Raw genomic sequence first — 16,490 nt, 5'->3', positions numbered from 1 at the left:
TAAGGCTCTGCTCCTTACTGCATAACAGGCATTCTGAGACCAAAAAAAAAAAAAAAAAGGGCCAAATGAAAGAACAGATAAAAGCTCAAAAAAAAAAATACAAATAAGCAATGAAGAGATAGCCAACCTATTAGATGCACAGTTCAAAACTGGTGATCGGGATGCCCACAGAAATGATTGAATATGGTCACCAAATAGAGCAAAAAGTGAAGGCTATGCAAAATGAAATAAAAGCATACAGGGAACCAACAGTGAAGGGAAGGAAGCCAGGTCAAATCAACAATTTGGAGCAGAAAGAAGAAATAAACATTCAACCAGAACATAATGAAGAAACAAGAATTCAAAAAAATGAGGAGAGGCTTAGGAACCTCCACAACAACTCTATGTGTTCCAACATCCAAATCATAGGGATGCCAGAAGGAGAAGAGGAAGAGCAACAAACTGAAAACTTACTGGAAAAAATAATGAGGGAGAATTCCCCAATCTGGCAAAGGAAATAGACTCCCAGGGAATCTGGGAAGCTCAGAGTCCCAAAGAAGTTGGACCCAAGGAAGCACACACTAAGGCACACCATCATTATATTAGCCAAGATTAAAGAAAAGGAGAGAATCTTAAAAGCAGCAAGAGAAAGGAGACAGTTAACCTACAAAGGAGTGCCCATAAGACTCTCAGCTGATTTCTCAAAAGAAACCTTGCAGGCAAGAAGGTGCTGGAAAGAAGTATTCCAGGTCATGAAAGGCAAGGAGCTACATCCAAGATTACTCTACCCGGGAAAGCTATCATTCAGAATAGAAGGGCAGGTAAAGTGCTTCCCAGATGAGGTCAAATTAAAGGAGTTCATCATCACTAAGCCCTTATTATATAAAATGTTGAAGGGACTTATCTAAGAAAAAAAGAAGATCAAAACTGTGTACAGTAAAATGACAACAAACTCACAACTGTCAACACCTGAGCCTAAAAAAAAATTAAAAACTAAGCAAACAATTAGAACAGGAACAGAATCACAGAAATGGAGATCACATGGAGAGTTATCAGTGGGGAGGGGGAGGAGGGAGAATGGAGGAAAAGGTACAGGGAACAAGAAGCATAAATGGTAGGTACAAAATAGAGGGAGGTTAGGAATAGTATAGGAAATGGAGAAGCCAAGAACTTACATGTATGACCCATGGACATGAACTAAGAGGGGAGGGGAATGCTGGTGGGGGGCATGTGCAAGGTGGAGGGGAATAAAGGGGAGAATAAGTGGGATAACTGTAATAGCATAATCAGTAAAATATATTTTTTAAAAAGAAACATCCATGATATAATCCAAGTGCCTTGACACTGATGTTTTTCTGTCCATTCTGGAAACGGACTGCATGTGCTAAGGCCATTGGACTGAGATGAAGAGCTTCTAATTGCTGCCATAATGAGAGCTTTTGAGCCTGCATTTCAATAGTGTGGGCTGTAGCACCCAACCTAGGTATGGCCTTGAATGGGTGTTTAATAAATGTTGATTTAACTGAAAATTCCAGAGCACAGGTAACAACTATTTCAAGAAGATTAAAGGTCTAACCAATGTCTGCATTGATTTAATATCTGTTAATCAAAGGAGGGTAGTGTTTTGGAGAAAGGAAGAAAGTGAAATAAAAAATTTATTTCTCCACGGTCCCAAGACTGAGTTAAATCACTGTGGTAGGAGAGAAAGGGTTCCAGGAAGTCTAGCCCCGGCAGAACCCTGAGCCTCAAATATTCCACGGTATTCCTGATGCACTATTGGAGCTGGAACCAGCCAGGGCTGCTCCAGAGAGCAGGAATAGGATCTGAATTCCAGTTACAATTAATCAGCACTTCCATTTAGGGAGTTGAGGCAATGGATTTCAAACTCAAAAGTACATTAAATTTCTATGAGTGTTTGTTTAAAATGCAGATTCCAGGCCCTGGCCAGTGTGACTCAGTTGGTTGGAGTGTCTTCCAGTAACCAAGAGGTTGTGGGTTTGATTCCTGGTCAGGGCACATACCTAGCTTGCAGCTTTGATCTATAGTCCAGGAGATAACCAATTGATGTTTCCCTCTCGCATTGATGTTTCTCTCTCTCCCCCTCTCTCTCTAAAAAAAAAAAAAGAAAGAAAAATAAATGTCATTGGGTGAGGATAAAAAAAAATTTTTTAATGCAAATTCCAACACTTACCCTACCCCCTCTCCCAATTCTATGTATGTAGAATAGGGCCAGGATTTTGTATAGTTGATCCTTAACACAAATTTGAACTGTATGTGCCCATTTATATATGGATTTTTTTCAACCAACTCTACCACATTTATTTTCTCAACAGGCTAACTGCTAAGCTTTACCAAGGTCATCAATAAGTAATGGTGAAGAAGGAAACTTGATGCTCTATGTCATCAAGTACATTAGGTAATCTGTCAGTTCCATCTCTTTCTTGGAGACATCTATCCTCAGTCCTTTATTCCCTAGCTCCATGCTGGAGTGATTTGCTCTGTAAGCCTATCACACTCTCCTTTACGTCACCCTGTAACAATTCCCAGCTTCCTGGATGGCATGTTGTCCACTTTCTTGATGTGGATCAGTGGTCTTCCAACTGGGGTGAGTTCAAATACCCGCTCCAGGAGGTACATGGGCACAGATAGTTTTACAGGAATCATTTTCCAGACCATCAATTCCCCTCTGCATTCACAAGCATTTCAGTTTTAAAATTGAAATGCTTGTGAATGCAGATCAATGCTAGTTGTTATTCTCTACCTCTGCTTTTAGAATCCCCGCTACAGAAAAGGGACATCTTACTCGTAGTACAATGGAAGCATGATATAGTGCCCCAAGCTATAAATGCCTTAAGGATGCCAACAAAAGAACAATTCGGAATATTGGTTTTATTTAAGGAAGTTTTCCCACTTCTTACAGTTATTTTTAAAAATGCAGAGCTCTTAAAGAAGAGTTCCTGAGAACAAAGCAAAGAGCTCTGCCAAGAAATATCCAAGGCTGTGACACATTCTTTCATGACGCAGCTTCTTGCTTGGTCTATCAAAATGTCAAAATAACATTTTTGTCAAATATAATTATACAAGCAAAGGTGTATAAAATTCTTAGTTTCCCAACCCTTTCTAAGTAACGAATTAGACAAAGCACCTCAGTCAGTGATTCCAATAGTTAGGTAACCAACCCTTTTCCAATCAGGCTTCCAATTATTTCCTTGCAACAAAATTAAAGGAGAACCTTACTGAGTTGATTGATGGAGGTCATTAATAATAATGTTTAATGACAGAACACTGTGTTTATTAGTTTTTAACTCAGGAGGAGAAGTGAGGGATACCATAGCAAAATTCCTTCCAGGCATATCTACTATTTGTGTGAACAAATCTCAGTGCTTATGTTTGTAAAACCAAAATATATGAGTAAATGATGCTGACTCCTATCTTATTATAAAAATAATTATTCATGGATATATGAATTAATAAGGGAAGGCAGCCATCCACCTCATTAAAAGAATCATTTCTAGAAAAACGTTATCTTTTATACTTAATAATTATTTTTCAAAGTGTAGCTGCTGGCCAGATAACTCAGTTGGTTAGAGTGTCATCCTGATACACCAAGGTAATGGGTTTGATCCCCAGTCAGGGCACATACAAGAATCAACCAATGAATGCATCAATAAGTGGAACAACAAATCGATGCCTCCCCTCATGTCTCTCAAATCACTTTTTAAAATGTATACTATTTATGGACCATTGTCCTAGAGAAAAGTCTTCCAATCGCCTGCCTGGGGGCGGTAAAACACTTGCTGATAGCATGCTGGAAGTGCACTGGGAAGAGGAGGCTGGCAGTTTCATCATCACTTGTCACACTTGGTGTTGGTCCCTACTCCCTGGTGTTTGTGTGTCTGAAACTTCTCTGACTTTCCTTCTAGAGCTCCTGTGAACAGTAAACCCATCTTTGCTGGAATCTGGTAGAAGCAGGTACCTGGTGTCTCGGATTCCTGGTCTTTTTCAAATTCTTCACCTCACATGTTTCCCATGTCAGTTCACCGAATCCATCCTCTTCTGCCTGGTTTTTAGGATCTTTGTTCTTTCTGGTGAACACTTTGATATTGTGACTCTCTTCTGGTCCAGTATATGTCTGCCTTGCCCCTACACACAACCTACTTTCACAGGGTGTCTTTGAACGCTAAAAGACATGCCCAAGCCAGAAGATGTCCCTATTCCCCTGTTTCAAATGTCTGCCAAAACTCTCCCCTTCCTGCAAGCTTTCCCTCACTTGACCCCTCCACCCCACTATTTCAGTCACACGACCCTAAACACAGTTCTTTGAATTCACCGCACTTCCCCTTCTGTCTTCACTCACACTCTTCCCTCTGCTCCGTGCCCCATCCAACTCTAATTCCACGTGACTTGGCTCAGGCATCATCTTCTCTGGGAAACCTTCCCTGCCCTGCTGGTCAGGGCTAGGGGGCCCCCCAATCCCTCCCGCAGCACCCTGGACTCTACCTGTCGCAGCACATGTGGTACTCAGTTGTAATGGCCCCTTTAGCGGGCAGTCTCACCAGTGCACTGCCGGCTAGAGAACGGGACACGGTCATCTTTGTGTCCCCCACATCTCACAGAGGCTGGCACATAGCACATGGCACAGGTCCTTGGTAATGATAAAATAAAGAAATGAGTGTGTGATTACAGTCAGAACTGTTATATTTATTCTTATATCCCCTGTGCGTATCTAGCACAGGGCCTGGCACGTGACAGTTACAAAGCAAATGCTTGTTCTACTGACTTGTTGCTATAAAAAAGAGAAAGGCAAGAAATAGTTAACCCACTTGGGAGAAACCCCTAAAGTTCCATGATAGGTTCATTCAATTTTAAGTGTTTTCAGGTCCCTCTAAGTAATTTTCATCCAGTCATGGAGGTGTTACCACTCTCTTTAGGAAATTTCTCACACCTTAGGAGGAACTGAAACACCTCTTAAATCTGCCTTCAAAGCTGCGTCAATGGGAAGAGCATAGGAAGTTTAAGGAAAAATAAAGCAGAAAAGCTTTTCCTTTGTCTTTTAATGGCTCCCATTTATTTTTCTAACCACCAAAGACTAACTTTTAGGATCAATAGAGATCCTACACTGAGATCCAATGTACTCAACTCAGTTGGAAAAAAATATTTTTCTTGAATTTATTTTTGGCTTTTCTTGAATTTACTTTTAAGTCTGCATACCAAAGGAAATATAAAAACTCAGCCTCACTAAAGCTGGGGTCTTCAGCCCCCTTCCTCACAGGTTTCCATATAAATTCCAGAGAAGTTTATGTAATACCACAATGTCATCTGTCTATGCTGATATATGCTGAGATGTCCTAGAAGCTGCCTGGTCCCCAGGTATCAATCCACACAGTTTGCTAGCAACCTGTCACTTACTTATTCCTATCACCGTAGTCCCTTTGGTCTGGCCCTCTCTGCACTAACACCTTATACACAGATGAATCACTCTGCTGGTACCGCCTTATGCTAGAGCCTAGGGACCTCCTCTGGATGCTGCTTAGACCCATTCATTTAAAGCAGAGGGTCTAAACTGGCAGCCCATAGCCATTTCAAACCTATATGTATGTTTTTTGACATAATTATATCAGTTATTTATCACTGCTTACCAAATCATCCCAAAACTTTATGCTACTAAGTTTTAGTAGCATAAAATACACCATTCTGTTTGCTCACAAATCTGTTTGTCAGCCATTGGGACTAGGTTAGCTGCTGGTTCTCCCACTGGTCTCACCTGGGATCGCTCATGGGTCTGCAGCCATCTGGCAGCCAGATTGCTTCATTCACATGCCTGGTATTTAGTTCTGGGCTGTTGCCTGAACTTCTCTCTCCATGTGGTCTCCCATTCTCATGGAGGCTAGCCCAGCTTTTCGTGGTGGTCTCAAGTAGGAAGAAATGGACAAATTGTAAGGCACAACACTTTTCGAGCCTCTGCTTGTGTCATGTTTGCTATCAGCCAAAGTAAGATCCAGGAAATTAAAGAGAGAGAGAGAGGGACCATCTCTTGCTGGGAGGAGCAGAAAAGTCACATTGTAAAGGGTCATGCATACAAGGATGGAAGGGAATTGTGGGCATTTTTTGCAATCTACCACAGTGGTTTTATACATTTATTCATTCATTCATTTGTTTAGTTGCCAATGTTTAAAAATTGGAGCATCACATAAAAGTTCCATTTGGAAAAATCCCCTAGCCTACTTAACCCATTTATATTTCCTGCCCGGCCTGTTGCACTTGAGTTTGTAATAATAAAGCCTGGTTCACGAGATTGTTTTTGTGAAATTAAATTAGGTAATGTCTGTGGAAAAATCTGGCAAGAACATGCATTCGATATATGGTTTTTTCCTTCCTGAATACGATTAGCCACGAAGTTGATACCTGACCATGACTTAGGAGAATAGCCAAGATGAAGGACAAGGGAGTCATGGGAAAAGTGGCTGGAAAGTAATCCCTTGGTCTGTTTTCAGAGAAATAAGGTATTAGGAAATAAGATTATTAAAGAAATTTTAAGAATTTAGGAAATTAAGAGAAGCAATAGTAGTAAACATCAGTGCTTCAGGCTCTGAACTGTTCACCCAGATCATCCTTGGGAGGCCCCTGTGGAGAGCTGTGTAGGTCTGGTCACCGTTGCAGGCCGCTCTGTGTAAACCCCTGTGTCAGAGCACAGTGCATTTTCTCACTGCTCTTTAGAGAGTGAACACTCCTCTCTATTCCTTCCCAGCCTGAGTCAGGACTGAGTACAGAAGTCTCTGCCACACACAGCAGGCAGTAACTACTACAGTAAATTCTCTGCCACTAGTAATAAGTGTTTTTTCAACTGGAACAAATCATTAGTCAATTTTAACGTCAGAAGAGGAGGCAAGCTTCTGAAAGCTCTTCCAGAAACAGCCTGAGGTCAGTAAACAAAGGCAATTGTGTAAGCAGTTAGTTGAAAATAAACATGCTGGACTTTCTCCCTACTTTATCAGTTAGGCAATTCTTGTCATTAGTTTGGGTGACCTGCTGGCCAGTGAGCACAGCAAAGTGGGGAGAGTAAGAACATTCAGAGAGTGGTTTGAAGAAGAAACAGAAGCATTTTGGATTCATACCCTCTCTGGGCTCGAGTGTCCTGAAGTCACCACACCTGCAGTAGAAGGAAAATGGCCGAATTGAAGGTAAGAAACTACCGAGTTTGCTGTGGCTACTTCTTCAGCCAGAACTCATGGAAGCTTTTGAGAATTCCATAGCGTCAGATTAGAAAGGACTTAGGCCCTTTCTAATCTGGGCCTAAGCCCCTGTCTTCAGAGGCTTCGCTATGGTGTCCATAGGGATGGCTGGGTCTGGGGGGGGTGGGGAGGGGTTGAAGGGGTTGATGCGGGAGAGATGATGCCCTTACTATCAGTCTTTTGCTTTTGTTCATTTCAAATATTGTCTTGGGAATCAGTAGATATCAAAAGGGCTCCCTCCCACCATGGGTTGGTAGACAGATTTCTCATTGCAGTTTTTTCTCCCAGGCCCTCACTCTCCAGCACCTTCCTGTTGCTGCAGCTTCCTGGACTGCCTCTGGCTGACTAATTAGATATGTTTAATCTACTCAGTTATTTTGAGGCCCACAAGCAGCCCTTGGCCAGTAGAAGTCTTAGCACTTCCTCTAAGAAATAATTCCTTTTTATCATTTAATGTGCAATTGAAAAATAAGTGTGGGTTATGCATGTTCTGGAGTCCAAGAGTGTTTCAGCTAAATTTCAGTTGCAGGGAGAGCCAAGTTGAGATCCCCTGGAGGTGGTCAGATGTATGCGTCTGGGTCTCTGGGGAGTGGGTAAGGCTAGGAGAACAGATATGGGAGGTCATCATAGCAAAAGTGTAGTTGAAGTCTTGGAAGAAGGAGAGTTCATAAAAACTGTGTTTCCTGATGAAAATCCTATGGGGGAGTTCAGCAGGGGTTGAAAACATCCTTACCATTTATAAATAAATTATATTTAAAATCCTATCCTGCTGAAATCTGTAAGCAACTTATTATGCACAGAGCCAGCATACCAATGTAAATTGCATGCTGGTCTTTGTTCTCAGTTTCAAAGGCATTCTTCCCGGCCTGCTGTCTAATCTCCAGGAGAAAAGGTTAGTTGTAGGGATCAGGAATCCAAGCACAGAGAGCCAGATTGCATCATTCTAATCAATAAGCATTTTATGTTTAAAAATATTTCTCAACTTTTATTTCCTCATTTTAATGGATACATCAACACAAAGCCTCCGGGAAAATCACATGTACATAAAAGCACAACTAGGGGAAGAAAATTCAAAAGATAAAACAATAAAATTAAATTTGAAAGACCACTACGTTCTTAAATTGCTTCACTTCTACACGTCTTGATTTCCTCATTTCTAAAAACAAAGAGCTTTAAGTTGCAGACTTTGGGCTTCACCAACAAGTATTTTGATTCACTAGATGGGGGTCTGCATTTAACAAACTTCTGGGGTGATCCCAACGATTAGCCAAAGATAGGTCTTCCTGATCTACCTAATTATTGTATCAGTTTCTTGTTTCTGCTGTAACAACTTACCATACATTTTGTGGCCTAAAACTATACATTTATTCTCTCACAGTTCTCTGGGTCAGAACTCTGAAATCAATTTCCTCGGGCTAATGTCAAACTGTTGGCAAGGTTGCTTCCTTTTGGAGACTCAAGGGGGGAATCCGTTTCCCTGCCTTTTCCAGCTTCTAGAGGCTTCCCACATCCCTTGACTAATATCTTCATCTTCAGGGTGCATCACTCCAATCTCTGCTTCCAACACATCGTCTTTTCCTTTTCTGTAGTCAACCCCCCCTCTACCTACCTCTACTAAGGACACTTGTGATTACATTTAGGGCACACCCCTCAAAAAACGAGGCTTTATCCCCTTCTCAAGATCCTTAACTTAATCACATCTGCAATATAAGGTCAGCAAAAATCACATTTCTTTTGCTATATAAGGTAACACTCTCAAGTCCCAGGGATTAAAGTTGAATATCTTTGAGGGTCATTTTCAGCCTACTGCAATCATCTGCAAGTTCTCCTAACAATCTGTGTTCCCAACAAGGTGAATTAGAAATACTGGACTCTTTACAGAGGAAAAATGGTAGCTCGAGCTCCATCTCTACCCTGACCTCTCTCTCTCTCTCCTGCATGCCCAGTAAAAGGAAACGAGGTGCACCATCTGCTCGTCCCATCAGGGTGTTACCTGGGACCAGAGTCAGTAAAAGACACCTCATAAAACTACTCTTAACAAATAAATCATATCCTGGGGACAAGGAGAAAATTAAAAAGCTGTATACAAGGGAGCTGCCAAAGAACTGATGGTACTGAAGTTAACACGGAGCTCCGTAATTTGTTTTTATTTAGAAAGGATGCATATAATTCTCTTGGAATGAAATGAAATCATTTCTGTGTTGGATGAAATTATTCAGAAATCTGGACTGAAGGAAACATACAAACACACTCGCTAAATGTCAGACTTTTTTGGTATAAGGTATATTTGTACTTAGTCACTGAATCAGCTGGAGTTGAAGGCTTGGATTTCCTTAGCAGATAAAAGCAGAGTTTAGATTTTGTCCTTGATGTCAAAGCCTTGGGAAAGCAGCTGCAGAAAACTGCTTCCTTAATTCAGGTACATTCAGCAGTGAGGGACATGGAGTTTTAAAGCTCTGACAAACTCGTCTGCAATTTTTCTCTCAGAGGATTAGGAAAACCAACTGATTCGATGGTGACTCAGCAGTTTCCACTGCCCCTTTAGCCAATGCACCACAGCTAAGATGGAGAAAGGGATTCAAGACTCACACCTCTCTGGGAGCTGGGTGGCTCCCTTCCAAACCACCAGCTGTTTTTCTACTCCCCCCCCCTCATTTTAAAAAGCAATCTGAAGCAAATGCTTCAGAACTCCATATACTAAGTCTCTTTTCCCTCGTTCTGAACATATCTAATGGTGGACTCTGTTCTGAGGCCAGCAGTTGCAAAGAATGGGGAAGGCTAATGAGTAAACCGACACATGCCTGCCACATAGATGGGCTGCATTCCCCAGCACTCACACCTTCCTGCCTCTCCAGAGGAGAGGAACAACTAGGCAGCTGAACAAAATGAAGGCTCTGTGACACTCTATGGGTTCAGTCACAGATTGGTATAAAATTCCATTTTGTAAAATTTGGGGTCATTACCATTTCTCAGCAGCTCAAATTCAATCCTGTTGATGATGAGCATGAGGTTCACTTACAGAGAAGAAAATTGTGTTCAGTGGAGAGTCAGAATGCTGGGTGGTTTCTGCCATTTCCCCCCCAAAAGTCATTCCAAACTGCATGCCACTGCTATTAACCAATCTGTGAAAAGTAGAACTCGATGTTTTTAGTGCTGATAGATTTTCAAATATATAAAAAAATTTTTCTGGAGGCAAAAAGAATTTCACTTCCATCGCTTTCTAGGTCATGACACTTCACATTTGATATTCCTTCCAAATACAGACAGCTGTTGGCCCGATCATCGCTCACACATGCGGGCGCATTGCATCGAGCTCATCCTTCTCTGTGCTGCTGAGAAGTCTGGAGGGCTTACCCTCCACCCACTTACATCCTTCTTATATCTCTTAAAGACATGTGCTCAGATGGTGGCATTTTACTCCCTGAGCAAGGCTGCACTTTCCTGGGCTAAAATTAAGTACATTTATTAGGAACAGCTATGGGGAAAAATAGCCATGTGTTTTGATGTTCAGGTTAGAAAAGAAGGGATCCTAACCTCACGACGGCAAACATACACTCATATTTGGATCGGATCTAAGTGACAACTAAATCAAATGGTAGGTATCCATTGAGTACCTTCTATACACCAGGCACAGGGCATATAGAGGTATACAGGGACTTCATGGAGGTTATAAACTAGCAGATGAGTCAGACAGTGAGCAAGAGGTGTGTTAAATGGTGTAACAATGAGTTTCATGGGCTCCACATACCTTACTTTGTGGAGAAACCCCCTAACTTTATTTTCTCTGGGTTCAAACAAGTGGCAATTAAGATAGACTCCACATTGCTGTGGTGGACACATTCTGGTCTATCCCTTCTCCTGCAAGCCAGCCATATCTTCAAACTTCATTTATATATACATTCCGTAGATGAGCCAGCTAAAAGTAGTCTTCTCCCTGTCGTGAGGATGATTTGAAGAGCTTTCTCTCAAAGCCTTTGCTATCAGAGTAGATCCTCATGCTCCTTTACAGTTGCTTATTTCAGAGTAAGGGTTGGGAGTAGAGCTCCCCAAACTCAAGGAGGCCGTAATCTAGGCCCAGCAAGATCCTAATAATTTGGATGAGGTGATGTGTGAGCCATCTCCCTCATCAGGAAATCCCTCATGGAACCAGAATTGAAGAACCTGTTCTTGGAGTAGGATAACTAAGAGCAAGCCTATAAACTGACAAAGTATAGCAAAGGATGGAGTCAATATTCAGGATTCCTCTCCCAATTAATTGGCAGTCTTTAAAATTCACACAGAACATATTATCTTTCCTAAATTGTTCATGTGCCAAGACATAGAAAATCACATATTCTGTAGAAAAAATCATCTACAAACACATGTCCATATGAAATTCTTCCCTTTGTAGACTGTCAGTTTGTGAAAATGCTGTTTAAATCCCATTAACGGAGGTCTTTGTGTCTTTGTCACGTGCAGTACATTTCTGGATTTGGGAACGAATGTGCCTCAGAGGACCCCCGCTGCCCTGGTGCCCTGCCAGAAGGACAGGTATGAGTAAGCAGAATATTAGCTTAGAGAGCTCTATATTATAGCAATGAATGACCAGCCCTCAGGTGAAGCACCTCTACCCATCATAGCTCTCGTAATTTAGCCTGTAAAGTGTCTTGGAGTTTAACAAATCCTCAAGACTGGGATATAGAACAATGACAATACAAAGAATAAAGTTGGATGGTGGTTATTTTAAAGCAAAGCACCCAGCCCCAAATAGTAATACTAACTGTAAGATCTTCAGGAGATCCCCTAGGTCCAAGGCTAAGGGAACTTTTTTGTAATTCCCTTGTACAACATAACATATAACAATGATGACAAAATAATTAGTCCTAAAAATGTATACACAGTAGTGTTGGTTCACACTAGTGTTGGTTACAAATTATTTTTTAATTTTGAAGAATATTTTATGTCATGAAAAATGTTCATGATGTAGGGTTTCCTCTTTTTAAAAAGTCCTGATTATTACACAACTGTACATATCATAAGGGCCCCCATTTGGGAGGATAAGAATAGAAGGAAATATACCAATATGTCAAAATTGGGCTATTACTGGATGGTGAAATAATGGGTTATATGTCATGTATATTACTTTTCTAATCAGAGGAAAAAGTCACCTAAAATTATTATAAGAATATATGGGTGGGGGGTGGTCACATGCAGTGGCCCAGAGCATCCCCATTCAGGACAGAATCCTCCCATGAATTGCTTGGGGGAAGGTGGGATGCATTTCAGGTTGGAGTGATGTTATTTATTACCTTCTTTGTTTTAGAACAATCCTCAAGTTTGTCCCTACAATTTGTATGCTGAGCAGCTCTCAGGATCAGCTTTTACTTGTCCGCGGATCACCAATAAGAGAAGGTACAAGAATTAGGTTAATTCTGACTTGCAGACTGTGGGAGCTATGACTGCTACTTAATGCTGCCTCCTACACCTTGGCCACAGCCTCACTGGGCTGCCTAAGACCCTACTTTGCACAGGCTGTGCTCTGGATCATAGAGGATGATAGGTCTTGTCTCTAGCTACAGTGACTGGTGGATGAAGCTGAGAGAGCTGATGAACAGAGCCTAGAATCACACGTGTCCAGGTCCATTTACAAATTCTCACTTGTACTCAGAAGAAAATGTTCCCAATAGTCTGGCCTTCCCCTAAGGATTGTCCAACTGAGTTTTGGATTTTGGTTTACTTTTTTGGTTTTTTTTAATGATTAACTCAAAATTATAGAAGATTGAGCACAGTATCTTTCTCACCCGAATGTTCTTTGCATGACAAGTTTGGATAATCCAAGCGTGAGTTGTCAAAAGGTCATGTATTACGGCCCCTTGTGGTTTGAATCAGTAAGGTTTTTACTCTTTGGAATTTGCCTTTGCTGGAAATCAGCACATTCATATTCCATGTTTGCCCTAATCGTGCACGCCAGGTCAGTGAGCTCACTCCTTTGATTAACTCCTAAAGGGCAGGTTGGATGCAGTAGCTGTAGTGGTTTGGGAAGGCAGTAAGTGTTTTGACTTAAACATGTTGTGTCTAACTGTAGGAATTTCAGGCTAGGGCACTGTGAGGAGGTCTGCTACTGATACTGGAGGATTGGGGGAATGGGCAGGTGGCCTGGTACTGCTTAATGGAAGGGACAGGGTTTATCTCCACAAAGTCCTCCTGAGAAGCAAATAAGACAGTGAGCATAGAAACACGATGGACCACACAAATGATAGATTGTTCCCCTTAGTGGTTAATCATGCCCACTCTGGAGCCAGGACCACTGAGTTTCAATCCTGCTCCTTCTCTTTTCGGCTATGTGAACTGAGGCAAGTCGTCTACCCTCTCAGAGCCTCAGGCTTCTCACTTGTCAAAAAGACAATAATGGTACCTATTCCATAGTTGTCATGAGGATTAAAGGAAAGAATGTATGTAAAGTGCTTAGCACATTGCCTGGCATAGGATGAGTGCTCAGTTAATATTAAGAATTATGATCACTATTATTGTCATCATAGCAGATTTTCATCCTCTAACACAGGGTATCCCTAAGGGGCTATCAGAGAACTTAGTGTGAGATATGGCAGGTGCTATTGCTACCATGTCAATACCAATATGGCTTCTCTCAAGATAGATACATACATAGAGAGAGGAAGAAATAGTTTTCCATACTTGTCAAAAATTACGGGTTAATTCTATTAATTCGTATTTAATCATCTCTGTGAAATCCCAAATAGTCAAAGTAAGGTAAACATAGACAATTCCTGTCCAGTCTAATTTATGACAACCTGGCCTCCATGATGCTATGTCCCGTTCACTAATGGGACACCTGGACTCTGGATTCTGCTGCCTGCCTCTATTATTCAGCAATATCTTCAGCCAGCAGGAGCTAAGCTCTGATCCAGGGGGCTGAAAATGAACTGTTGGCAATTCATTAAGAAGCTGACACCAGTCTCTGAATCAGAATTAAATTCAGCACAGTGTGGTGCTACCTGGGGATTTTTATAAACTCAGCTAGAAAACAAGGGACACGAGACATGGCTCACCCATCTATTTAGAACTTTTCAACAATATCCACAAGAATTTTGTGAAAATGATAAAAATTCCCAGGGGGAAAATGGAGCCAGTCCTATCCATAGGTGAGCAAGCCTAAAATTCTTACAGTTAGTCACCACTCATTGAAACCACAGAATGCAGAGTCCCCATGAAAGTATCAAGGATTAACTTTTTTCATATTAGTTAACTGATCCCTCAGGTCCTGAGAAAGTAAAACTTAGGGCAGAGAATGTGGAAATTTTGGACTATCACAAAAACCCAGATGATTAGGAGTTCACAGACAATTCCACATGAATCTGATAATTGAGCAACTACTGTGCACCAGGCATTCTAGGTACATAAATTCTGAATCCTCACAACAGCCCTAGGAGATTAGGATGAAAAACACGAGTCAAGAAAGTTTTTTAACTTGCCCACGAACACACAGTTGGTTCTAAGATACACTCACACTCTCAGCTCTATAGTCTCCCCAAAGCGAGAGAAGTTTAGTTTTTCATGCCCTGAAGTCCAAGGTCTGAGGTCATATTTTCTAGAGCCGGAGAAATCAAATGGAAACTGAGCAAATGTAGCCTTTTTATCTCTCAAATGGTTCAGTGTGCAGTCAGGCCAACTTCACCCCTGATGTAGACTGTCCTAGTGCTTAAAGGGACCGTCTGTGGGTTCAAGCTTCTCTGGTCTTCAACTGTCAGAAGTAGTATTCTTCTTCCTTCTGTACTCTGTCAGGGCAATGGCCTTTGAAGACTTGAGTCCCTTTTATTGTGTTTTAGTCTCCCTCTCAGCTTGTGGAGGGTTGTCCTCCTGCTGTCCTTTAAGGTTTCTTCATCAGAGGCTTCTTTTCCTCCTGAAGCCTGAGACCTGGGTCCTGGCAGGAAGATCTTTCGCTCTGACCTTGATATATACGGATAGTAAAACTCAGGAGGGAAGGGAGGAAGGGAGGAAGGAAGGAAGGAAAAATGTACTATAAGAAAATAGGACAGATGGTCTTATAATTTTGGACTACAGAAGTGTTAATTTCCTAAACTTCTTACAAATTAATATCAAAGAGACAAATAACCCAAGAGAAAAATTGTAAAAGACTTGTACAAGTAATTCGTAGAAAAATTACAAAAGTCCAGTAAACATACAGATTCTCAACCTTACTTGTAATAAAGAATATACAAAATTAGAACAAAATATGTTTTGCCTTAATGGAAAAATTATTAATAATATGCCATATTTGTGAAGAGGTGGGTGGTTAGGCATTTTCACATTTTTGTTGTGAGAATAAAATTGTAAAATGACTTGGCCGTTCTGCTTATATGTGCATTGGACACATCTGAGAAAACACACAAGAAAACTGTTGAGCTCTGGCGCCTCCGAGGATTGGCCCTGGAGAAACTGGAAGAGAAAGCCATTTACATTTCAGAACTTTTTGAATTCCTTGAATTATTTTTACCACTTGAATTATATTTACCATAATACAAACATATATTGTGTTTATAATTTTAAAGGAGAAAACTGATTTATATTTCAAAAACAAAACAAAGAAACCACCCATATCTTCTCAATCTATGAAGGATTCATTGTCATCACCTTCCAGAGCAAGGATTGGTATCCAATGACATATATACGCTAATAATTTTCTATGGATTTTTTTATACAGATACCCTTCAAGGTACTGCCTTTTCCTCTATAGTTGTCATTAGGCAAGACAATTCTTCATTCTTTGTCAGTACAGGAATAACCAACAGCCAGAGCCTTAATATGAAGGGTGATGGGTAGGGTGGAAAGGCCAGAAGAGGCCAGGGTTATGGGCGGCAGTGGTTGGTTGTTAAGTAGTGATGCTGTGTCATTGCTTTTAAAGCCCACAGATCATCGTTGACCTAAGAATCTTCCTGATGGTACTTTCTGAGCCAGTCTGTGTATCACTCGTACATCTCCCTGAGACATGTGTCCTTGTTTCCTCCCAGCTGGCTGTATAGGATTCTACCTTCAGTTTCTCACAAGCCCTTTGAATCCATTGACCAAGGCCATGTCACCCACAACTGGGATGAAGTTGATCCTGATCCTAACCAGGTAACTGGATTCTGTGAATTGGAACACACTATGTATCCAAAGCCTTCAATATAAATATTTAAGTCAAGCCTGGGTCTTTGAGAAATTAGACAGTTTTTTAAAAAATAAATATTAAACTATCTGTTGTTTTTCTCAAACTTGGGTGGGAATTTGGGATTTCAGTAATTG

At 41.1% G+C, this 16,490-nt stretch overlaps 1 protein-coding gene across 1 annotated transcript in view; it reads left to right on the top strand.

The window, feature by feature from the left end:
* Window positions 1-6,971: 6,971 nt before the first annotated feature.
* HGD (homogentisate 1,2-dioxygenase) overlaps window positions 6,972-16,490 on the top strand; it is a 41,139-nt gene continuing 31,620 nt past the window's right edge. Inside the window, exons 1-4 of the mRNA XM_024578023.4 lie at window positions 6,972-7,160; window positions 11,670-11,741; window positions 12,514-12,602; window positions 16,217-16,322. Of these exons, the coding sequence (XP_024433791.1) occupies window positions 7,146-7,160; window positions 11,670-11,741; window positions 12,514-12,602; window positions 16,217-16,322 (282 nt within the window). The 5' untranslated portion in view covers window positions 6,972-7,145. The remainder of the gene's footprint in view (window positions 7,161-11,669; window positions 11,742-12,513; window positions 12,603-16,216; window positions 16,323-16,490) is intronic.

The sequence above is a fragment of the Desmodus rotundus genome, chromosome 2, assembly GCF_022682495.2.
Source record: "Desmodus rotundus isolate HL8 chromosome 2, HLdesRot8A.1, whole genome shotgun sequence".
Classification (NCBI taxonomy): domain Eukaryota; kingdom Metazoa; phylum Chordata; class Mammalia; order Chiroptera; family Phyllostomidae; genus Desmodus; species Desmodus rotundus.
The sequence above is the reverse complement of the archived record's forward strand: the minus strand, read 5'-3'. Positions and strand labels throughout refer to the sequence as shown.